General features: G+C 42.4%; 1 protein-coding gene across 2 annotated transcripts in view; it reads left to right on the top strand.

Annotated features, from left to right (window-relative positions):
• The window catches only part of syde2 (synapse defective 1, Rho GTPase, homolog 2 (C. elegans)), a 50,297-nt gene that overhangs the window by 28,459 nt on the left and 5,705 nt on the right, over window positions 1-16,133 (top strand). For both annotated transcript variants that reach the window (XM_034210136.1, XM_034210135.1), the window contains exons 5-7: window positions 2,878-3,004; window positions 11,532-11,713; window positions 14,243-14,474. In XM_034210136.1, coding sequence (XP_034066027.1) covers window positions 2,878-3,004; window positions 11,532-11,713; window positions 14,243-14,474 — 541 coding nt within the window. The remainder of the gene's footprint in view (window positions 1-2,877; window positions 3,005-11,531; window positions 11,714-14,242; window positions 14,475-16,133) is intronic.

Below are 16,133 nucleotides of genomic sequence, written 5' to 3'. Positions count from 1 at the left end.
CTGAGATCAACTCAACGAAAGCACCGCCTGCTGACCAATCAAAGCTCAGTGTGCGGAGTTTAAATCTATCAAGTCATATTACAAGATAAAGGAAATACAGTTTAAACTGCCGTATGCAGAGAAGATGCCGACGTGTCACACTTATCATTCATATCACACTGATATCACATCATCAATCAGATCGTCGATCATATAATATCACACTATTTCCTTATCTGAGTCAGCTTCTCGAGCCGTATCTGGCCGTGCAACACTTACATTGTCACATATACTGTATGCAGACCTATTATTTTAAGCAACACATTAAGTAATTAAAGTCAGATCCACTCGTGTCTTAGATGGGGCAGTGATATCGTAAAACTGTTGTACGCTTTCAAACACTCTGTAGTTATTTTTTAACCAGTTGTTCTGTATTCTCCTTGCAGGTGCAACTACACTGAACAAAAATATAAACACTTTTGTTTTTGCTCCCATTTTTCATGAGATGAACTCAAAGATCTAAAACATTTTCTATATACACAAAATAACCATTTCTCTCAAATATTGTTCACAAACCTGAAAAAATCTGTGATAGTGAGCACTTCTCCTTTGCCGAGATAATCCATCCCACCTCACAGGTGTGGCATATCAAGATGCTGATTAGACAGCATGATTATTGCACAGGTGTGCCTTAGGCTGGCCACAATAAAAGGCCACTCTAAAATGTTCAGTTTTATCACACAGCACAATGCCACAGATGTCGCAAGTTTTGAGGGAGCGTGCAATTGGCATGCTGACAGCAGGAATGTCCACCAGAGCTGTTGTCCGTGAATTGAATGTTCATTTCTCTACCATAAGCCGTCTCCAAAGGCGTTTCAGAGAATTTGGCAGTACATCCAACCGGCCTCACAACCGCAGACCACATGTAACCACAGGACCTCCACATCCAGCATGTTCACCTCCAAGATCGTCTGAGACCAGCCACTCGGACAGCTGCTGCAACAATCGGTTTGCATAACCAAATAATTTCTGCACAAACTGTCAGAAACCGTCTCAGGGAAGCTCATCTGCATGCTCGTCGTCCTCATCGGGGTCTCGACCTGACTCCGGTTCGTGGTCGTAACCGACTTGAGTGGGCAAATGCTCACATTCGATGGCGTCTGGCACGTTGGAGAGGTGTTCTCTTCACGGATGAATCCCGGTTTTCACTGTTCAGGGCAGATGGCAGACGTGTGGCGTCGTGTGGGTGAGCGGTTTTCTGATGTCAATGTTGTGAATCGAGTGGCCCATGGTGGTGGTGGGGTTATGGTATGGGCAGGCGTATGTTATGGACGACGAACACAGGTGCATTTTATTGATGGCATTGTGAATGCACAGAGATACCGTGACGAGATCCTGAGGCCCATTGTTGTGCCATTCATCCACGACCATCACCTCATGTTGCAGCATGATAATGCACGGCCCCATGTTGCAAGGATCTGTACACAATTCCTGGAGGCTGGAAACATCCCAGTTCTTGCATGGCCAGCATACTCACCGGACATGTCACCCATTGAGCATGTTTGGGATGCTCTGGATCGGCGTATACGACAGCGTGTTCCAGTTCCTGCCAATATCCAGCAACTTCGCACAGCCATTGAAGAGCAGTGGACCAACATTCCACAGGCCACAATCCACAACCTGATCAACTCTATGCCAAGGAGATGTGTTGCACTGCGTGAGGCAAATGGTGGTCACACCAGATACTGACTGGTTTTCGGACCCCCCCAGACCCCCCCAATAAAGCAAAACTGAACATTTTAGAGTGGCCTTTTATTGTGGCCAGTCTAAGGCACACCTGTGCAATAATCATGCTGTCTAATCAGCATCTTGATATGCCACACCTGTGAGGTGGGATGGGAGTTCATCCCATGAAAAATGGGAGCAAAACCAAAAGTGTTGCATTTATATTTTTGTTCAGTGTATGTGGCTTGTATCCTGGATTATATGTTTCAGTCATGGATGATTAAAGTTCATATTTGTCTAATATTAGTTTATTTTTCATTAATGAAGTATGACGCTGCGCTGTCAGTACACTTGTCCCTGTTTGTGATTGGTCAAATGTAGCTAACCCCGCCCCTTTCATGTGAACGCGTTCTCAGCTGGAGAGAGAAACCCTGGCTTGATTTACCGAGTTGATAACCAGCTTCGTGGACTGCTTAGCGAGATCTCGTTTGTTAGGGTTAGTTAAGATAACTCAAACATATCCAGGGTCTGTTGAACTGGCTTCGTAGTACAGGGCACAGGTGGCTGCATAGCAGCGCTAATGTCAAAGACACAAACATTATACATTATATTTTTATTTTACCAGGATGCAGTGACACAAATATTTGGGAAGGCTTAGCCTTCCCCAGCCTACAGTACCCGACACCCCTGACTTTATGTTTAACATACACACATGTCCTTTCTGTCTCTTTTGAGAAGATTGCAGCTGGTTGTCAATTCAAGTCAGTTGTATTTGTTTTTTACTAAGGTTGTTTGGGGCTGTATAACCTATAAAGCACATGACATAATCTATTTATAAAAACCTTAAGTTGTATAGGAAAACCAAGTCAAACACTTAGATCCAAAAAATTCATTCAATGTCCAGTATAAGCAGAGAAGATGCTGGGCCTTCGATGTCCCATCAAAGTCAGCCCTAATAGAGTTAAATATACAATATATACAATGTTGTCAGTTATTCAAGAACGCTTATTAACGGACTTAAGTTTTGAGACTTGTGTGGTTTCTGTGCAAGTAGTTTTGGCTTCTGTCCAGCACATTGTCTAAGTGCAGACTTGATCAATAGGGTTGTAAAACATGTCTGCCTCTCTGTCAAATGTTTACTTGACCTACTTGTGTGTCTATGTGTGTTTCCAGGTAGTGGGCCTCTACCGTCTTTGTGGATCTGCAGCCGTGAAGAAGGAGCTGCGTGAGGCATTTGAGAGAGACAGCTACGCTGTGGAGCTGTGTGAAAACACATATCCTGACGTTAACGTCATTACAGGTAAATGAACCGCTGGTAACAGAGAACATAAGCGCATACACTCAGTATGATTAAGAATGAGTCATTTAAATAGGTGGCTCACCAAAAAGCTCTGGTGCCCCTCTGGTGTCCCTCTTTCTAAGGTTTCCCATGAAAGCAAACTGGTGACCTAACATAAACATCTATTTCCATTTAAGGTTAACCACTGATTATTTCCCAGAATAATCATTTGGCCCATTACGGTTTCACAGAGCCCAAATTTACATTTTCAAATGGTTGTTTTTTCCTGAAGAACTACTCAAAATCAAAACATGTCAACTTTTTTATTACAACCATCAATGTTAAAAGGCAAATTCTCATATTTTGGAAGCTGGAAAACGTGAATATTTCGCATTTTCTTTAAATCAAGGCTTTATTAAATCATGAAAAAAGAAAGAGGACATTCATTTCATTTCATTTCAAACCTTTATTTAACGAGATTGGTCCCATTGAGATCATAGATCTCTTTTTCAAGGGAGACCTCCACATGAAACATAAAACAATAAAGGACATTATACATTATATTTACAGGATACATTTACATAGTTATAGACATTTACAAGTGCCCATAGTATCAACAAGCATTTCATTTAGCCTAGCTTTAATGATATGCAGAGGAATGAGCTCAGTTTCAATTCTTGCTTCTTCCAAGCAAGTGGAGCTGCGCACATAAAAGCTGTCTTACCTAAGACAGTCCTTGCTCTTGGCACATCTAACAATATTACATCATGCGATCTCAGACAATAGCTGCTTGCAACTCTCTGTGTTATCAGAGAGCAGATATAATACGGGAGTTTACCCAACAAAGCTTTATAAATAAACGTGTACCAATGACTGAGCCTCTTTACAGTAAGTGATGGCAAACCTGCCTTGGCATACAGGGTACAGTGATGAGTAAGTGCTTTACAATTTGTGACAAATCTCAGTGCGCTGTGATAGGCGGCATCTAACTTGTTCAGGCAATAGGCAGGTGCATTCATATACAACAAATCACCATAGTCCGTCACAGGTAAAAAATGGAGTCTGAATTTTGGTATTGATCCAGTCCTTGTCCTAATGAATGTGTCTGAACTGGTGTGTCTACTGCAGATAGGTCAGCACATGTGTGCGTGTGTGAGTCTGCTGTTTGTAGCAAAAGCATTCCAGCAGTCAGCCAACAGTGTAGGCCAGTGCCTGAGGGGAGGGACCACACACACACACACACACACACACACACACACACACACACACACACACACACACACACACACACACACACACACACACACACACACACACAGAGACAAAGACCATGTTGTACATTCAGGTCATTCTTTCTCCTTCAGGTCTGTGGTTGAGACATGCCCCCCCTTCTATGGTATGTTTTAGGAAAGTACTCAGTGTAGTTATTATGTGGGCAGAGTAAGTGTGAACGTTTTTTTTACTGCACAAGCAATGCTTCAATTTTGATGTCCCTCGATGTATTATTTACAACGAGTAATTTAAATGCCACTCAGATTCCTGTGAGTTGCAGCTTATTTCCGCTCTGTCGCTGTGAAATTAAAATGGAAACATTGCAGTTACATCTCCCAGAGCCCCAGCTTACAAAAACAGCCATGTCATTGGCTTGAGTAATGATTCCAGCAGTGCCACAGATGAGGGGGGAGGGCCGAGTTGTAGAAAAGGACTTGGTCATGATTTTTCTCTCTCCCACAAAAAGAGGAAGACCATGGAAACCCCTGGGCATTGTAGGAGCTGCTGTTGGTTTTGGGAAGAGGCCCCGTATAGGCGTCGTCCTATCATGCCTGCTTTGATCCACGTGCATTTGCATGGCAGGGCAAAAAACAAAGTTAACAGTTGAGCGGGTTAGAAAAAAAGGTCCAGCACCAGCGTGGCTTGTTGGTTTTTGCTCACGGCCTAAATTTGCTCCACCAAGCGAGTTGCACATGGGCCTGAGTGAGTGGAGGAGGACAGGGAGAGGGGGAAGGGATGCAGTTGAGGGGTTTATGGTTTGTGCAAAAAATGTCCATCTGGGATTTAATCATGGGTTTAATCTTAAAACATACTTTCCTTAAACTTTTGGTCAACCTTTGCCAGTGGGTTGAACTGATTTCAGTTTTTTCTTGCCAGTATTTTCAAATGTTATCAAGAAATCTAATAAGCCTTCTCATATGAATCCATAACTGAAGTGAAGTGTCCCCTCATATTAAATTATCTAGATCTTTAAAATGTAAAAGCTGATTAAATTGGAGTCTCTTCAGTGCGGAGTCAGACTCGAGGCTAATGAGCGAGCAGCAAACGGATGAGCGAAGAGGGCTGGCGTGTCACACGGCTAATTTAAAAGTAGAGGTAGTGAAAGGGATTATCCAGAGATCAAAGTTCAATCCAAAGCTTGCAAAACATGCTCAGTGCGCTGCCCTCCATTGTTTCAGATCCCAATCTATTCAAAAGAACCAGAAAGGGGCTATCAACACAAGCTACATTCTGTGGAAAAACCATTATTATCTTCAGTGTTGTGTGTTCAGTAAATACACTTTCTGCTCTTTAGGTAATCTGTTTATATGGGACCCTTCGGAGGGCGGTCATAGAAAGAGTCTGTGTTGTTGTAGAGCGGCTGCCGTATGTAGTGTGATGTACCAAATATTGGACACTTTAAAATGTAAACTTGATGGGAGGTAGATACACTGAAGGAAGCATCCTAGATCATCATTGTGAGTCTATAACATAACCCCTTTTAAAACCACAACTTGAAAGATTAAACAAAAAGTGTTTTACATATTAAAGAGCTATACTCGGCTGGATATATTTTTTGGTGACAAACTGTTTTCCCTTCATTTGAGTCTTTATGCTAAGCTAAGCTAACCGGCTGTTGGCGGTAACCTCATCTTTACTGTAACTCAACTACTCTTACCATAACCTGTATTTCGCAAAACTTTTAAAATAAAGAGTTATTTAAAGTGCTTCATCACTTTAATTTACACTCAATCTACCCATGTCTCCCTTAGGTGGAAACTTGCATTGGACCAGGTCCAGTACACTCTACAGACACATTCTTAGTAACACTGTGCTTTAACAGTTGAGTTACTCAAAATATCACATGAGGAAGTTGTGGTAAGAGAGGCTTCACTTAGCAGTTTTTGGTGGTAATTTTGGTTTGTCAGTAAAATCCTATAGGGCTACGAGGCAGCTTAGTTTCTGACATAAACAGTGCCGTTGACATTTTTAAGCAGAGTAAAACCGGATAAAACAAATACATGATGAATCACTGTGGAAAAGGTTTCGAGGGCATGGTAGTGATAATTAAGCCCTCAGCCTAACCTGTTGTGGTCTTTGTGTGGAAACAAAGCTTCTAAAGTGATCCAATGATGGGAAACTGTCTCGATCCTCAGAAAATGAAACCAGCACAGCTCGGTTATTGATCCTTGTTTGTGGTCTTTTTAATTTGCCTTGCCTGACTCGTCTTTTCCATAGCCTACTTCGCTACTTTGCCCCCCACCCCCTCAGCAGTACACCAGTGAAGACATGGAAAGTCATTAACAAGTGCCCCCTTTGTTGCCGAACAAACACAGATGGTATTTGGCTCACGCATGGGGGATTAGCTGAACCCTGGGCCTGCAGGCGAACCCACTTTACGAAGAGCTGCAGGCCTGTGTGGGTGACAGAACGCTTCTTTAACTGCAGGTCGGGAGTCATGATAGATATTTGTGATCCAGCATGTAGCATAAGCACTGCTTCCAGAGTCAGGAATGGCGTTCCCTCATATCCGGGAGGTTTTGGGGTCCACGGAAAAGTTCAGAAACCACAGTGTAGAGTGTAACCGTGCCACCGGACAAGGCCGCCACACACACATCTCCTCTGGCCCCCCCTAGTGCTGTGGGGGCGTGCAGGACAGCAGGGAGGGGGCAGGACAGAGAACAAACCCCCATTTGTTCTCCGGGCAAGGCGTTGACTGCCGCACTGACAAGAGGAGTGACCTTTCACTTTGTTTGAACAAGGGGTCAAAGGTAGAGCTGTGCCCCAGTGCATTGTGTGCTTTGTAGTGTTTGGTGGCACATTTGAAACATTGAAAGACTGAATTGATTAGAAAAAAAGCATTTACATCAAAACATTTTTAGATGCTGTAATCTGTAGCTTTTATCTCATGTTTAGAAGCAATTCATCAGGGGGTTGTATTTCTTTCTTTGCTGAGCTGCCTTAGATCGCAGAACTCATGCTACTGTTCGGTTATATTCACAACAGAGAAATTCGCATGTGTAGTTCATATCTGACCTGGAATAAAGCCAATGCCCCGACAGTTTAAATGTGAGAGAACAGACGCTCAGCGTGTGCTTGTTGTCAGCTCGGGTGTGAAGGAAAGAGAAGCACCTGCAGGGTAAGCACACCTGTTCACCCCTAAGCCCATGACCTTGTGTGTGTGTGTGTGTGTGTGTGTGTGTGTGTGTGTGTGTGTGTGTGTGTGTGTGTGTGTGGTGTGTGTGTGTGTGTGTGTGTGTGTGTGTGTTGTGTTGTGTGTGTGTGTGTGTGTGTTGTGTGTGTGTGTGTGTGTTTGTGTGTGTGTGTGTGTGTTGTGTGTGTGTGTGTGTGTGTGTGTTGTGTTGTGTGTGTGTGTGTGTGTGTGTGTGTGTGTGTGTGTGTGTGTGTGTGTGTGTGTGTGTGTCTCAGGCAACAACATTGGCATAGACACAAAAGTAAACACTAGCACTGACTCATAGCAGGCTAATGATTGACCTGAATGGCTGTATTCTCCTCAATTCAGACTACACAAGCACATGAGCACATTTTAAATGATTGCACTGGAAAGAGTGTAAACATGTTGTCATATATTGCATGTTTTCTGCTTTTGTAAAACAATCCTGATGTTGTTGTTCTGGAGGATCTGCCTCGCAGAACAGCAAAGGTCAGTCAGTCTTCTGTGCTTAGTTTCCATTTCAGGCAAAAAATAACAAATCAGTGGTATGTCTGTGCTTTTTATTTGCACACTCACTAAACAACAAAAGCCTTGCTTTGCAGAGATAAGGGTGAAGACACATGGCCCATATTTGCTTCCAGGCAGTCTGTTTTCCAGCGATGAAACAAGCAGATTATTATTATCTCAGTAAAGATTGACAACGGGAAACTGGGAATATTCACAAAACATTACTGTGTTATCGGATTGAGGAAGTTAAGGAGAGGAACTTTATCTTGTGTTTATGCCTTCTTATCGCATCCAGTTCATACCAGATTTCATACCAATCCCGATGAAGATATATGATAACAGAAGTGAATCAGAACTGAAAACAAACATGGAAACATGTCGCCACAGATCAGCTAAGCTGGCTCAGAGGACACCGGGGACATGTTGAATAGCAGGACACTTTATGAAGATTTAAGTGCATGTTTGCCTGAAGCCGTGATAAAGTCTGACCCTGCTGACTTATAGCTGTCATTGTGTTGGTTTACCTGAGAAGGGGGGGCTAACATGGTGGGCTTTTGAGTTGTTGTTTTTCTTTAGAGCCACAAATGCCTGCCTCAGGAATGCACAATATATATGCATGTGTGCGCGTGTCAGGACGTTTTGATCTTCTTGTTCAGAGGAAGAAGTTCTTTAGATGCGTAACAAAGTTGCATTTTTGCTTATCTCTATTGACACATTTTTGTATGAATTACATAAACCGCCCAATACTAAAGTGCACATTTATAAAACAAATTAAATTCATTATAAAAATCACAAAGAAATCATGAGGGAAGGAGTCACAACACTCGACAGCATGGTATTTAATTGTTCACCAGCATAGATTAGCATACTAGCATGCTAACTATTGATAATAAGCACTACAAGTACATTTTCGACCAGATTGTGGTTCTGATTAAAAGTAATGGGTTAATTAAAGTTAATAGGATTCATATTCTAGATATCATAAGAGTATCAAACATCATGGCAATCCATCCAGTAGAATTTCTATAGAAAGCATCTAAAGAGACTCCTGATAACCTGGGACTGATCGTGTAATCTTCAAAATCTGTTTCAAGATGAGAGTTATGATCTATTCTGACTGAGAATAAAAAGGTAGAAGTAGTGGGAACACTTTTTGACAGACATAAGTCACGTCAGGTCCTATCATTTCAATAGTTTATACTTCTATTGATATGTTGTGCTATTGTGAATCGATGAAAGGTGGGATCAGTTCATGTAAAATTAGATTATTGTCCAGATTGTTGAGTTGACACTGAATGCCCCTGTGCAGATACTGAACCTAATGCTGATCTGAGACTGAACTGTAGCGATATCATTTAAATTAGGTGTAATACACAACAACACAGAAATTGAAGGTTTGTTTTTAAAATACTTGTCCATCCACTTTATTAGATTAATATATGATGTACATACAATGCCAGTTAGGAATAGACTGCAAAGCTTTAATCCTCAGACTTCCTTAAAGAGCCAAGCAGGGACTTACTGGGATTAAAAAAGTGAGCGTGTTAAATTGTGCCCTGCGTTTTCTTTACTGGGCCTAAAGGGATGTCAGCGGATTTACGATGACTCTTATTGTAGTTTGCTGTAAATAGAAGGCAAGAGGTAACCATCTCGAGGGTATGGGAAGGAATCCAGCGATGTAGAAGTGATAAAGTAGTAGCTCCTATTTACAGCATCCTAATCCCTTTCACAAGCTCAGGGGGTTGTGTCACTACTGTGTTGATTTCTACAAACGGAATAGTGCTTGATGTGGATAAAGTTATCTTTTTAACTTCTTTAACAGATATAGTGTTATTCTTTAAATTGTTACATCATAAAAATGTTCCTACAGCTTTCTGACATTGTGTTGTAAGTCAACGTTTCTCATGATAGATGATAAGACATGTCGGCTATGCAGCATATAAATAGTATGCTAACAATGCGCTCATGGCTTTGGGGCACACAATATCCTATAAAACATGTTGTGGTGCTGATAGCAGAAGAACATCATCATCAACCAGGTCAACTTCACATCCCTCAAGCTGATGTACAATCATTCCCTCTACCAGAGATCCACGTTTGCAGAGAGCCAGTAAGAATGGCTGAAAAACTGTAACAACCCACAGCATAAAACTGTAATCTCATAATATGCATGACTCTTGAATCTGAATATTCTATTTCACCAAAATAAGCAAAGCTGCATGAAGAACATACTGTAATCCGCTATTCAGCAATGCAAATATTGCATGCAAATAGAATGAAAAAGCCATGAGTGAAAGTGTCAAATACACAAAACATGAGTAGAGCCATGGAATTTTACGACAAAACATGTTAGTACAAGTGCTCGGTGTACAAAAGCAGCAATCTCTGGTATCTCAGTGGAGCGTAAACCCCTTTGGGAAGAGTCGCCACGGTCCAAAGGTGCGGACTGCAAGGACAGGAAATCTGTTATTCCGGCGGCTTAAAGTGCATGGTTGAACCTAACAGCCGATAAGTTAAGTGACAGAAACACAAAGCTTTGCAGCACCAGCAGGCATAGCAGCAATATGTTCCTCACGAATCCCAATACGACATGATTGGGCTGCTGGCAGGTGTTCAAGCATCAGCAGCGTATGCAGCATTGCAGAACAAAAACACTTTGTGGGAATGCAGTGTGGGTGTATTGATATATATTTCAAACAAGTATTTCACATTTGTTGGAGCAGCACAACACAGGTTATTTACTTAAACTAGCTTACAGTCGTTACTCTATTGTAAATTGGCCAACTTAAAGTCTGTCCACCTTTTTTGTGAACAAATTCTGTACTCTTTTATCGTTGCATTTGGACAACAACAGACAAGTAGCAATAAAGTGCGTCCTTTGTTTCATCAAAAGTGGTTACTTGCAGGTAATGTTATCATTATAGTAACCTCACTTCTGGTCTTAAAAGATGATATTATACAGAGGTGCTTTTTATAGGCATTTGTGTGTCTTTTTGGAGCACAACCAATATTGCTGATTACACAGCCCCCAGCCGTGTCTTAAAAGTGATCCCGCTCCATGCAGAGAGAAAGGAGAGCACTCACCACAAAGAGCTGTCATACTGCCAAGAGCCCCCCTCCCTTTTTTTGCCTTTGATCAAAAGACATGCCAGTGATATTTCGGGGGCTTAGTGCAGACAGACAGCATGGGTTTCATGTTTTCCCGTAGCTTTTGTCAGAACTACGGGAGGCTGAAGTCACAGGTGTGAATGGGCCATCACAGACCCCAGGCCCCCCCTTCGACACTTTTTGGCTGCCGAGTCAGTCCCGACTCCAATCAGGCATCTCAGCAGACGCCACAGGATCACCTGCGAAAACAAAGGGACCTCATTCTGCAGCCAACAGAGTGCTCCAGTCTCAGCTGTTTAAAAGACACAGGGAAATAAAAGCTTTTTATTTCTCAATGACAGCACTTCTTAAAGATATATTGTTAGGGATTCGTCAGGTAGTGAAGCTGTTCTCAGTTAAAGTGTGGGAAAACTGCTGTGCTGCAAAAAGCTTTCCACTGATTCCTTTAACACCCTTCACTTTCTTACAGTTTTTCTCATGCTCTACTCTTCTCCTCCCTCTCTCCAGGAGTACTGAAGGATTACCTGCGAGAGCTGCCATACCCTCTGATCACCAAGCACCTGTATGAGGCAGTGATGGAAGCCATGGCAATGAGGCCTCTGCGGATAGGACCATCGGGCTGCGAGAATGACGCGGGCGACACAGAACACACCGTCAGCCTGTTGGAAAACCTGCCAGACGTGGAGAGGGTGAGGAACCGTAACATCCTGCTGCCTCTCACAGTCATCAGAGTGCTCGTGTCACTGAGGTGGTTTTGAAAGGGATAATTGTGGCATAGATAATGATGGGCCTAATGCTACATATCATTGCTGTCTAACTTCTATTACGTAGGCTTTTACATCAGGGGATAATAGTGGTGGCATGCAGTCCACCAGTCAGCACCGGGGGTTTTTTCACCACTTTTTCACTGTTCTTTAACTTTTTTAAGATAAATCATGAATGACCCAAAATGAAAACTAAAGGTTTTTTAGGCAGACATTAAAGTCAATGTTTTAGCTAACTATCCAATTATTGTACATTGGCGAACACACAACAGTACCATAAACTAGTTTTTTTTAAGGATGACCAAGGATAAACTAAGTTACTGCTACAACTCTTTTCTCAGTTAAAACAATGATAAATGTACAGTTGCAAGAAAAAGTACGTGAACCCTTTGGAATTACCTGGATTTCTGCATAAGTTGGTCATAAAATGTGTTCTGATCTTCATCTAAGTCACAACAATAGACAAACACAGTCTGCTTAAACTAATACCACACAAACAATTCTATGTTTTCATGTTTTTATTGAACACACCATGTAAACATTCACAGTGCAGGGTGGAAAAAGTATGTGAACCATAAGCTAAAGACTTCTTCAAGAGCTAATTGGAGTCAGGAGTCAGCCAACCTGGAGTCCAATCAATGAGACGAGATTGGAGGTGTTGGTTAAAGCTGCCCTGCCCTATAAAAAATACACACCAGTTTTGAATTTGCTATTCTTAAGAAGCATTGCCAGATGTGAACCATGCCTCGCACAAAAGAGCTCTCAGAAGACCTACGATTAAGAATTGTTGACTTGCATAAAGCTGGAAAGGGTTACAAAAGTATCTCTGAAAGCCTTGATGTTCATCAGTCCACGGTAAGACAAATGGTCTATAAATGGAGAAAGTTCAGCACTGTTGCTACTCTCCCTAGGAGTGGCCGTCCTGTAAAGATGACTGCAAGAGCACAGCGCAGAATGCTCAATGAGGTGAAGAAGAAACCTAGAGTGTCAGCAAGAGACTTAAGCCCCTGTCACACTGTCCCGAAATTGACACCCGATGGACACACGATAAAGGAAATGTTCAAATTCGGCTGTGATCGTAGCAACATCGGGCCATTCGTGAGGGCATCTTAAGCCATCGTATGACCGCCGGTGGAGTTTCTCAGGCTCCGGCAGCAACTTAGTGAGCAGCAACTTCGTAAGGCACTCGTGAGGGCATCTTGTCAAATCGTGTCATCTTCGTGTTATCATCGGTGCATTCACCCTCACTCTGATCGGGGCGAATGCCCGATGGCACCGATGATAACAAGATGCCCTAACGATGGCCTTACGAAGGGCACAATTGACACACGAATTCAACACGAAAATGAACCTTCGTAAGGTCCTTCGGCAATTTTTTGGCATGCCAAAGATTTTGCCACCGCTCACGAAGTTGCTGCCGGAGCCTGAGAAACTCCACCGGCGGTCATACGATGGCTTAAGATGCCCTCACGAATGGCCCGATGTTGCTACGATCACAGCCGAATTTGAACATTTCCTTTATCGTGTGTCCATCGGGTTGTTTTATTGCACAACAAAATCATATAAATATATTATGTAAATAACCCAATTTGTGTTCTGTGAAACTAAAAAGGATATAATATATTATTTTGAAGGACAGTTGACAGGAAGTTGTTGTTGTTATGGAAACAACATTACGGAGAAAACGTAATATTTTCTACATATAACGACGGATAAAGTAAAGAACAAAGTCTGAAGATATCAGTACAGTATCATAGTACTGTAACACAATTGTTTTTGGTACTTTCATTGCAGTTGTATGTCTTAAATGTAATGTAAATGTTGCCTTCGTGTGTGGTTCGGGGCCATCTTCGTGCGAAATTCACAATTCCATATTCGTGTGTCCATCGGGTGTCAATTTCGGGACAGTGTGACAGGGCCTTTAAAGAAATCTCTGGCACATGCTAACATCTCTGTTGACGAATCTACGATACGTAAAACACTGAACAAGAATGGAGTTCATGGGAGGACACCACGGAGGAAGCCACTGCTGTCCAGAAAAAACATTGCTGCACGTTTGAAGTTTGCAAAAGAGCACCTGGATGTTCCACAGCACTACTGGCAACATATTCTGTGGACAGATGAAACCAAAGTTGAGTTGTTTGGAAGGAACACACAACGCTATGTGTGGAGAATCCAAAGGGTTCACATACTTTTTCTTGCAACTGTATTTGTGTGTGAGGTTTACAGTATGCAGTATGCTGCCATATCCACTTGACATCAGAAAACTCCATCTGTGAAAATGTGGGATTTAGAAATCTCAATATTCTTAATCTTGATATGGATCTTTTGGAATTTCTTGCCAGAATTATGCTTTTTACTAGCTTGAAAAAGTCTATCTACTGATGACAGTTATGGTTCTGAAACAACTAATCTTATTAAAAACCGTTTGTGTTTGTTGTTTGTGTGCACCAGGTAACACTGCAGAAGCTTCTTGACCATCTTAAGTTGGTAGCGTCCTGCCAGGAAGTGAACAAGATGACATGTCAGAACCTGGCGGTGTGTTTCGGCCCGGTGCTACTCAGCCAGCGCCAGGAGGCGTCCTGCCACACCAACCGAGTGTTCATCGACTCCGAGGAGCTCGCCAGCGCGCTTCACTTCAAAAAACACATCGAAGTCCTGCATTACCTGCTGCAGCTCTGGCCTGGTGAGAGATGTTTTATGTTCTCTTTTCATTATCAGTGAATACATGCTGTGATTTTGCCAATATAAGTCCAGATGCATCAGGTATTTTGGGGGTGAAATACATTCTTAAAATCATATTGTCAGTCAGTCTCTATTTATATACCAGCCCTGCTGAAGGGTCTTATAAAATCAGTTCCAGCTCTTCGGTTCAGCTCTACAGAGGTCTGTTACAGGGCTGCTTTGATCCTTGTGGTTATCCACCAGTGGCACCCCCACAGCTGATAGCCACTGGCCACCAGCTGTCGGCTCCACAGAGCGTTTCATCACGTCTTACTGAGCCAATCACAGCCGGGCCTCTAAGCCCCAGTGTAAACCAAACTTTTGAGGCGTGGCACCCCATTTAAGATCAATCCCCAACCAAGGACAGGAGCCAGCAGCAGCTTCAGTCACACACAGGTCATCCGTCTGCCTGCACAGCTGCAGCTGTCTTCTCTCTGTGAGATATTAAAGGGCTGCAGTGTTATTCAGGAGAGAGAATGATGAAACAGAGCCGCATATTGGTGAAAGCAACACATAAGATATTCCTTAACATTAGGCTTAGGCATTTTTTAAATCTTGTGTTCTCTCATCACTGTGTGAGACATTAAGTGGATGCTGTGGCGGAGTTGAAGTCGCAGCTACTGTGAAATGATTAAACAAAACATTACAACATTGATAAGCATATACTATAAAATAGGTTGGAAAGATAAATAAAAACCGTGTGAAATTACTGACTTCCCCATACTGCTATTAGGACATCATCTTATTACTGTAGTATTTGGCGGAGCCGGAGTGCTACTCTGTTGGTCATTAAACATTTTTTAAACATTTAGGGATGAGACTGTTTGAAAATCCATTGAATCCAATTTTAAATACGCAGGGTCATCAGTCCAAAACTAATCCCTCTTACTGAATCCTAACTGGAAGTAAGAGTTTTTTTTACAGAATAAAGTGGTAAAGTCAGTCTCATTGTGTCAGCGTTTCTCGAGGAAATTTTTCCGAGATTCACATGCATGTTATGTTTCAAAAGAAATAGTTTCAAAGTGTTTGTTACATCATGTTGGACAGACACAAATTAATTAAAATCCTCAGAGCTCTCTCCAGTAACCTGCAGCTTTCAACAGATCTGCTGATTGATGTCTGAAAAAGGACTGACTCTGTGTCTGGTCTGGCCTCTACATTTAAATACATCGTCAGACTCCCACGTTGAACCAATTCTCTGTGTGAACTGCAAAAGCCAAGCTGAACTTCAAAAAATAAACACGGACCATCTTCTTTAGAGGATAGAACAAATACGCAGACAATAAGGGAAGGAAAATGGGGTCAAGTTGTCTCAAGATAATAGTCTTAATCTTCAGTAAAAGCCTGCACTTGTCCTGCCCTCCTGTCTGCAGCTGATGTCACCCAACGAGTGTCTATAATGACCTCTAACAACCTTGAAAACCCTTCAGTCCAGGTTCAAGCCTTTGTTTAGGCCCTAAGTGTACATTTCCAACTCTGCCCGCCTCGCCGGCTCAGAGCGTAGGACGCCTGGACTATAATTACATTCCAGGCTTAACCTTAGCCCTAAGCCCCTAAGACTTCACCCTAACATTTCACAATCATTATGGGATATTTCCAGCCGCCTCTTCACGCCTCTCAC

The sequence above is a fragment of the Gymnodraco acuticeps genome, unplaced genomic scaffold (genome assembly GCF_902827175.1).
Source record: "Gymnodraco acuticeps unplaced genomic scaffold, fGymAcu1.1, whole genome shotgun sequence".
NCBI classification, from domain to species: Eukaryota; Metazoa; Chordata; class Actinopteri; order Perciformes; family Bathydraconidae; genus Gymnodraco; species Gymnodraco acuticeps.
The sequence above is the reverse complement of the archived record's forward strand: the minus strand, read 5'-3'. Positions and strand labels throughout refer to the sequence as shown.